We start from the raw sequence: 8,143 nt of genomic DNA on the forward strand, positions 1-8,143 counted from the left end.
CATCCACACAATTTTTTTAAAAACAAATATGCATTTTTCTTTACTATTTACTAGCAAAAAGGCCCGTGCGTTGCAACGGATAAAAAAACAGAAAAAAATACATGCACCCGTACCTGTTGAAATTTATAGCGGCACTATACATAGCTATTTTTCCATGGTATCATTGTATGGTGGAACATAAGTTGGTGAAGAAGTAATCTAAAAGGTACGCCATTTTATTCACTATCCAGAAGAATGATGCAACAAAAGCTAAGAACTACGTGGCTGCTGATAACTCACATCTTCTCAAGGGGCATACATGACCACAGATGTGAACAAATACACTAAGGGGCACAAGAACTACTGTTATGCACAACAATTTTCCACCATAAGTAAATAAATGATATAGATACCCAGTAATTCCTGATTGGCCAACATCCCCTGGGAAAACCAGGGCGAACCAATCTACCTCTCACAGATCCGAAGAATCGCAAATAATAATCGAGGTTGACGAACTAAATCTATGCGATCGCCCCTACTTTTGTCGTGACAATTGTAGCAGCGGCGCCTTGGCCGCTTCGACGGCTTCGTTCACCTCCATGTGGGCCCACAGGAGCGTCTTTGCCCTCCTCGTTGCTGTGGGGACTCGATTCGTTTTTCTTTACGACCAAAGCAGCGGACGGCAGTGTTCATGCTGGACTGGCTAATGCCGACACAATTGACGATGGTCCGGCTGTTGGTGGGGCCGAGGAAGAGCATCAGGTTCCTAGACTTGCTGCCAGAGGATGGCACGCCCGACGACATTTGTGAGTTTCTGCGGCACAGTTAGTGCTGTCACGGCGTGACAGTAGCTTGGCTGTCTACAATGTCGATGGAGTGGACCAGGCTCCTGGATTTGCTGGCGGTGGGCGGCATCAGCGAGTTCCTGTGATATGAGGAGGAAATCAAAAGGATTAGCTATGTGTTTATTCTCGTAGCAGCGATTAAGTATCGTAGTTATATCTTATATGCAAAAATTAGGGATCAGTTTCCCAGGTGTATAAGTCGTTCTCTAATGGGAGTGTCCCCTACACACACGGACACACAATGAACGAAATTTGGAGTCGAGCTCTAATTTGATTTTATGAGGAGATGGAGTCATGCTTGGATGAAAGTGAGAGCTCTTGCAGGCTATGGGCCGAACGGACTTGGCCCATCCCGCCAAACGCCTCACTCCAGCCCAGGCGTGTACGCTCGGCAATCCACGTCGCCGAATAAGATATATATATGTCCCGGAATTAGTACCACCTCGCGTATATCTTTTTAGTAGAAGATAAAATCATCCAGCGGGACGAAACCAAGAATATCACCTTGCTTTAATAGTAGGTATAGACTGTGAGGCAACAGCCCCACAGTCCTAAAACAAATATCCATTTAAGTTAGCTTGTGCTAATAACATCAACACCACATATTCAAAAAAGGCTCGTTAGTTTACACACTTCAAGAACTTCAAGTAACTCTAGTGGCACAAAAAGAGGAGACGACACTTTTCTATAATCAGAAGGCACGTGCTTATGCAAGCACAGATACAATGTACATTATCAGGTCAACAGTACCATATACCTTGTCCATCTCCATAGTGTGACAAGGTTTGCATCTGAATTTTACTGATCTATCATTTGCTAATTGAAGTGGCTAACAGTGGAAAAACCTCCTTTCTCGCTGCAAAACATGATCATGAAAAAGTTCAGGTGGATAAGGAGAAAATACATGTCATGTACCGCCAGGGCTGAAGCTCCTATATTTGGAGGCAGAATCAAGCCTCAAGTCCCTTCTTGTTTAGGAGCTAAAAAGGATAACTAGCACAGACCAGCGCGTACCATCATTACAGCTTCTCCGTTAACCGAATCATGAAAGAACTGACAGCAACAACGTCAAGAACAATCCATGATGACTCAAACATGTCATGGAAATAGTCTGCGCCAATCTCCTCTGCCGCTGACCTAAATGCATTACCGAACGAATTCCCCTGAACTGCCCCAAGCCTGGGCTTCCCCCATACCCCAACTACCAGCACCTTCTCAGGCTCCCTCCCTAAGCAAGCACACACCAGTGGCTTCATCCTTGCACCCCGTTCCTTCAGTGCATCCATCAGGAAGAAGCAGAACTTGGTAAGCGCCTGAGGGTGGCACAGCTTGCTCGTGTCCACTGGGTCATCGAGCTTCACCCACCTGAACTTCTTTGCGCTCCGTATGAAGCCGCTCTTGGTGATCGCCGAGCTCCCTTGCCTCAATATAGCCCTCTGTATCTCAATGGCAGATTGCATTCCTTTTTGCAGCTGATTCACATTGCTCGGAGACAACGCAGAGTATGCAACCCAGAATTGCTCAGCAGCAGAACATTCCTTCGAGTCATTGGACTCGGCACTCTTAGATTCAAGCAAAGCTGTGACGCCATACACAACATCCGCAGCAGAGACCTTGGATTTGTACCCGTGCACCCGCAGGAAGCTTCTGTAGTAGAACTCGGTGAGCCCATACTCCGGCAGGAAGCGGTCAAACTCATCGCGCATCTTCCTCTTGACCTCCATGCTCATGTACTGGAACCCCTTCTGGCAGTCGGCGAGCGGGAACCCCATCCTCGCCAGAAGAAGCTTCAGCTTCTTGAGCCCGTTGTCGCTCCACGTCTTGAGCCTCGTCGCGACATAAGAGGAGCAGACCATGGAGTCGAACAAGCTCCACTCCCGCAGCAGCATAAGCCTCGGCTCGTCCTCGTAGGCGATGCGGGAGGTCTCGGGCGCACGGATCCTGGTCCCGTCCTTGAGCGTGACCACGGAGCCGACGCCGGACGGATCGAGGTTGCCGGATCCGTTGATGTGCTGCTCGAGCTTCATGCCCGCGTCGTGGTAGCGCTCGCTGGTGATGCGCTCGTGGACGAACTGGTCGGTGAGGGAGACGCAGGCAAGCCAGAGGAGCTCATTGGTGTTCCTGCGCAGCGCGTGGGCGAGGTCGTACATGAGGCACCCCGACGGCTTCCCGTGGAAGGTGCCGAGCCGGTAGTACTCCCGCCGCAGCCTCCCGAACAGCCTCACCGGATCGCCGCCGTCCGCCTCCGCGTCATCGGGCGCCCGCCGTCTCTTCCTCCTCCCTCCCTCGGCGTCGGAATCGTAATCCGAGGCATCTGACTCCTCGGAGGCGCGGAGGTGGTCGTCGTCCGCGTCCCCCTCGGCCGTTAGGTCGGAGGCGTCGGCAAGGGAGGACACGTCGAAGTCATACGACAGGTCGGCGGCGCGCTCGTCATCAGCGGTGAAGAGCACGACGACGCGGTCGTTCCCCGCGGCGAGGTTGCGGAGGTTCACGGGGCGGTGCGAATCCACGACGAAGGCGGTGGAGCCGCGCGGCAGGACGCCGCGGAGGAGGTCGCAGCGCGCGCCCCAGTTGATGAGTAGTACGCAGAGCGGCGGCGGCGACTGGGATGAGGACGCGGCGACGCCGGAGAAGGAGGCGAGGAGTTCGGCCGCATCGGCGGTGGAGGCGACGGGGTAGACGGAGAAGCGGACGGAGTCGGCGGAGAGGACGTGGGTGAGGATCCTGAGCGCGCAGAGCGAGTCGGCGTCGGCCGCGGACGGGAGGATCAGGAGAGGGGAGGCGGAGGAAACCGCTGCGGCGGCGGCGCGGAGGCGGGCGTAGAAGGAGTCGGCGCGGAGCTCACGCACCATTGCAGCATGAATATCGAAAATGGAAAATTCGAGGAATGGCGGAGAGGGGTTTGGACTTGGATTTGGATTTGGGTGTTTTGCTGTGCGGGAATGGATAGCGGCGAGAGCAAGGGAGGGCGGGAGGGACTCCGAAATTTTCGGCTTTCGGACGGAGTGAAGGCTCCGCGTTTTCGGATTTGGGGATCGATTCGAAATGTGGGCTCGGCACAGACACACACGATTATAATTGTTTTTTACATCAAGATTAATTGTGTTTTTTAACACGGTACAAAAACACACGTATTATACATAGATAAATACACTCATCTTTTCTCTACTTTTATAAAAAAAACTCAGTTGCTGATGATGTTGTGTGTCATCTGTTATTTTTGATTATCATATCTGCATCAAACGACTATGAGGTAAATTGTTATATTTTTGCAAAAAGACCCTACTTCTTTGCTTCAATTTGTTGACAACTCTTAGTATCTTGAAATCAATCATGTCCCTTCCTCATCTCATTAAAAAACGGAAATGTTAAGACCCACACGTATGAGCGTCTGGCAACTCGACCACACGCACCCATCACCGTTCAACAGTTTCTGCACGAATCTTGACACGTTTTGGCTGATTTTGTGTGCCACGTAGGACAAGTCGTGTGTGTGTGGTGTGTGAGAGTGTTCGCCCACACACCGGTTGATGGAGTCACATACCTAGGGTAGGGTCACGGACCTGATCTAAGTACCCTGCCCGAGGACACCCTTAGAAGAGATCACCTTCCAGTCGACCTACGAGGGACTCACTCGACTGACTTGAAGGACTCGACCACGAAGACTCACTCGACCACCAGAAGGTCAAGAAGCACTCTGCACTGCAACGGCCTGTAATTAAGTAGACTTTATGATAGTAAAGACACTTTATGTGGGGCGTTACCTGTAACGCCCCGGACTTAATACACCTTAAACCCTTCATTACGTGGGCTGGCTGGGGACCTGGCGCACTCTATATAAGCCACCCCCCTCCACAGGCAGAAGGGTTCGGCACCTTGTAATCCATATACGCAAGATCCACTCGACCGCCTCCGGGCTCCGAGACGTAGGGCTTTTACTTCCTCCGAGAAGGGCCTGAACTCGTACATCTCTTGTGTTTACAACCTCTTCGTAGCTAGGACCTTGCCTCTCCATACCTACCCCCCACTCTACTGTCAGACTTAGAACCACGACAGTTGGCGCCCACCGTGGGGCAGGTGTTTTAGCGATTTTGTGGAGAAGTTGCGATTCTTCCGAGTACTTTCATCATGGTAGCTGCTGGAGTTTTGGTCGAGGGTCGAGAGATCCGTCTCGGTGCTCTCACCTTCGTCGCTGACGAATCCGCCTGGCTCCAGGAGGCTCCACTCGACGTCGATGCGCTCCCCGTCCGCGGTGCGACGCATTTTCGTGCATGTGTCTGCGGCGTTCTGCTGCGGCAACCATCGACCCCGTATCGGTCGACTCCCCCGTCGGCCACCCTCCCGGTCTCCCGCCAGCGTAAGCGCTCGTGCCGGTCGAGGCTTCAGCGGTGGGTGAGGCACGCGGTGGCTCGCCAGACGGCCACCACCCAAGTTGCGGCAATCGAGCCCGACGAATCTCTCTACGGCCTGTTCGATCTGTCGACTGGCTCCGTAGAGACTGCATCCGAGTGCAATAGCAGTGATCCAGCGGCGGAAATCCTGATGGTCGACGGGTCCCGCAGTCCCCCTGGCTTCGCCCGTGATGGTGGGGCAGGCGACGGAGGCGACCCCGCACGAGACCACGAAGAGTACCAGCCCGAGCCACTCGACTCTCTGCAAAGAGAGGAACTTCGCCGCAGGAACGTGGATGCCCTCCGTACTCCCATCGCAAGAGAAACCCCCGAGGCTCGCGCCTTGGAGGAGGCGCGTTTGGCCAATTTGGCCGAACGCACTCGACTGGAGAATCTTCAGCGAGCACTCGACGAGCGCGCGCGGCAACGAGTTCCCGACACCGGTCGACGTCAGCTCTTCCCGCCGACTCAGGTATATCGAACCCCAGTCCAGAATTTAACAGCTGCGACCCGTATTGCAGAGTCCATCCAGCCCTCTCAGTCGGAAGCTGGCAGAGGCTTGATGCAGATCAGGGATCTGCTCCGGGCAGCAGGCGATCAGAATTCGGCCGTATCGCAGTCGCGCAACAGAATTCACAGTCGATCCGTCGCTGCGAATACTGTTCAGTCGGCTCACAGCCCCAGATCGCCTCCGCGGCATGAAGGGCGCGAGAATCGGCGAGACCAATATGGAGACCGACACGACCAAGATGATAGGCGTCGAGTGCCCAATTCCTCTCCGAGGGGTGGGTCTTACGCTCCTCGGCAGCAAGATGACAGACGTCAGCTCAGTGCGGGGCGAAGAGTTCCAGTCGACCCTAGAGAACCAGGCTTCGACGCGCGATCCATTATCGTGCAAGGCTTGGTCGACCGGAACAGAGCCCATCGAGGTGGACTCGACAGAGATGCGCCCACGAGCAGTCGAGTGCATGTTTCTGGTCCTGAATGTTTCAGCAGAGCTATCAGAGCCGCAGTGATCCCTCCCAATTTCAGGTTGGCAACAGGAGTCAGCAAGTTCACTGGTGAGTCTAAGCCTGAAACTTGGCTTGAGGACTACCGAGTGGCGGTTCAGATTGGTGGTGGGAACGACGAGGTGGCCATGAAGCATTTGCCCCTCATGCTGGAAGGTTCTGCCAGGGCATGGTTGACTCAATTACCTCCTAGCAGCATTTACACTTGGGAAGATCTATCCCGAGTGTTCATCAGAACGTTTGAAGGAACTTGCAAGCGACCGGCTGGATTGACGGAGCTGCAAGTTTGCGTGCAGAAGACCAATGAGACCCTCAGGGAGTATATTCAGAGATGGATCACTTTGCACCATACTGTGGAGAATGTGTCTGATCATCAGGCAGTCTGCGCCTTTAAGGATGGTGTCAAGAACAGAGAATTGAGTTTGAAATTTGGTCGAACCGGTGACATGACCTTGAGTCGGATGATGGAGATTGCTACCAAGTACGCCAACGGCGAAGAAGAAGACCGACTCCGAAGCGGCAAGCACAAGCCGAGTCAGTCGGAAAAGGGAAACACCAGTCGGAAACAGAAGCGGAAGGCTGAACCGGCAGCTCCTGGGGAGGCTCTGGCCGTGACTCAGGGAAAGTTTAAAGGGAAACCAAAAGGATCCTGGAACCCTAAGAAGGTAAAGGATAAAGAAGGGAACGACGTGATGGATATGCCGTGTCACATCCACACGAAGAAAGACGAAGAGGGGAATATCATCTACCCGAAGCATACCACTCGCCAATGTCGACTCCTGATCCAGCAGTTTCAGGGAAAACAGTCTAAAGACAAGGAGAAGGAGTCGGACAAGGCCGAAGACAAGGAGGACAGTGAGGAAGGATATCCGCATATCAACTCCACTCTGATGATCTTTGCAGATGTGGAAAGCAAGAGTCGATTGAAAGTTATTAACCGTGAGGTGAACATGGTTGCCCCAGCAAAAGCAAATTATCTGAGATGGTCCCAAACACCCATCACATTCGACCAATCTGATCACCCGACTCATATTGCCACCCCTGGGAGGCAAGCTTTGGTGGTCGATCCAGTTGTCGAAGGCACTCGACTGACAAAAGTGCTGATGGACGGTGGTAGTGGGCTGAATTTGTTGTATGCAGACACACTAAAAGGAATGGGCATTCCGATGTCCCGACTAAGCACCAGTAACATGAGCTTTCATGGAGTTATACCAGGGAAGAAAGCCGAGTCACTCGGCCAAATAGCTCTGGACGTGGTGTTTGGTGATTCGAAACATTTTCGCAAAGAGAAGTTGACGTTTGAGGTCGTGGATTTTCAGAGTGCATATCATGCCATTTTGGGGAGACCAGCTTATGCACGGTTCATGGCTCGACCATGTTACATGTACCTCAAATTGAAGATGCCCGGCCCCAAAGGAGTGATCACTGTCACCGGTGATCGGAAAAAGGCAGAAGAGTGCTTTCAGAAGGGCTCAAAGATTGCTGATTCCCAGGTGACAGCGGTCGAGTTCGAAGAATACAAGCAAAACGCAGATCCGAGTGACTTGCTGCGATCCAAGAAACCCGCCACAGAATCTGCATTTCAGTCGTCCGGTGAGACGAAGCCTGTTCACATTCACCCGACCGACCCCGATGCAGCTCCGACCCACATCTCCACGACACTCGACCCGAAATAGGAAGAAGCGCTCATCCAGTTCCTCCGTGAGAACTGGGACATTTTTGCATGGAAGCCCGCTGACATGCCAGGTGTTCCCAGGGGACTGGCTGAGCATCGCCTAAGAGTCGACTCATCTACAAAACCTGTCAAAGAGCATCTTCGGCGGTCCGCCGTCCAGAAGAGAAAAGCCATTGGTGAGGAAGTGGCTCGACTGTTGGCGGCAGGATTTATCCGAGAGATATACCACTCCGAGTGGCTCGC

General features: G+C 53.0%; 1 protein-coding gene across 1 annotated transcript; it reads right to left on the bottom strand.

Moving 5' to 3' along the window:
- Positions 1-1,494: 1,494 nt before the first annotated feature.
- On the bottom strand, positions 1,495-3,821 carry LOC119286230 (cell division control protein 45 homolog). The gene has a single exon (XM_037565603.1). It carries the CDS (start codon positions 3,674-3,676, stop codon positions 1,844-1,846), a length of 1,833 nt encoding a protein of 610 aa, XP_037421500.1. The 5' UTR covers positions 3,677-3,821; the 3' UTR covers positions 1,495-1,843.
- Positions 3,822-8,143: the final 4,322 nt, after the last annotated feature.

This window comes from Triticum dicoccoides, chromosome 4A (genome assembly GCF_002162155.2).
Source record: "Triticum dicoccoides isolate Atlit2015 ecotype Zavitan chromosome 4A, WEW_v2.0, whole genome shotgun sequence".
Taxonomy (NCBI): Eukaryota; Viridiplantae; Streptophyta; class Magnoliopsida; order Poales; family Poaceae; genus Triticum; species Triticum dicoccoides.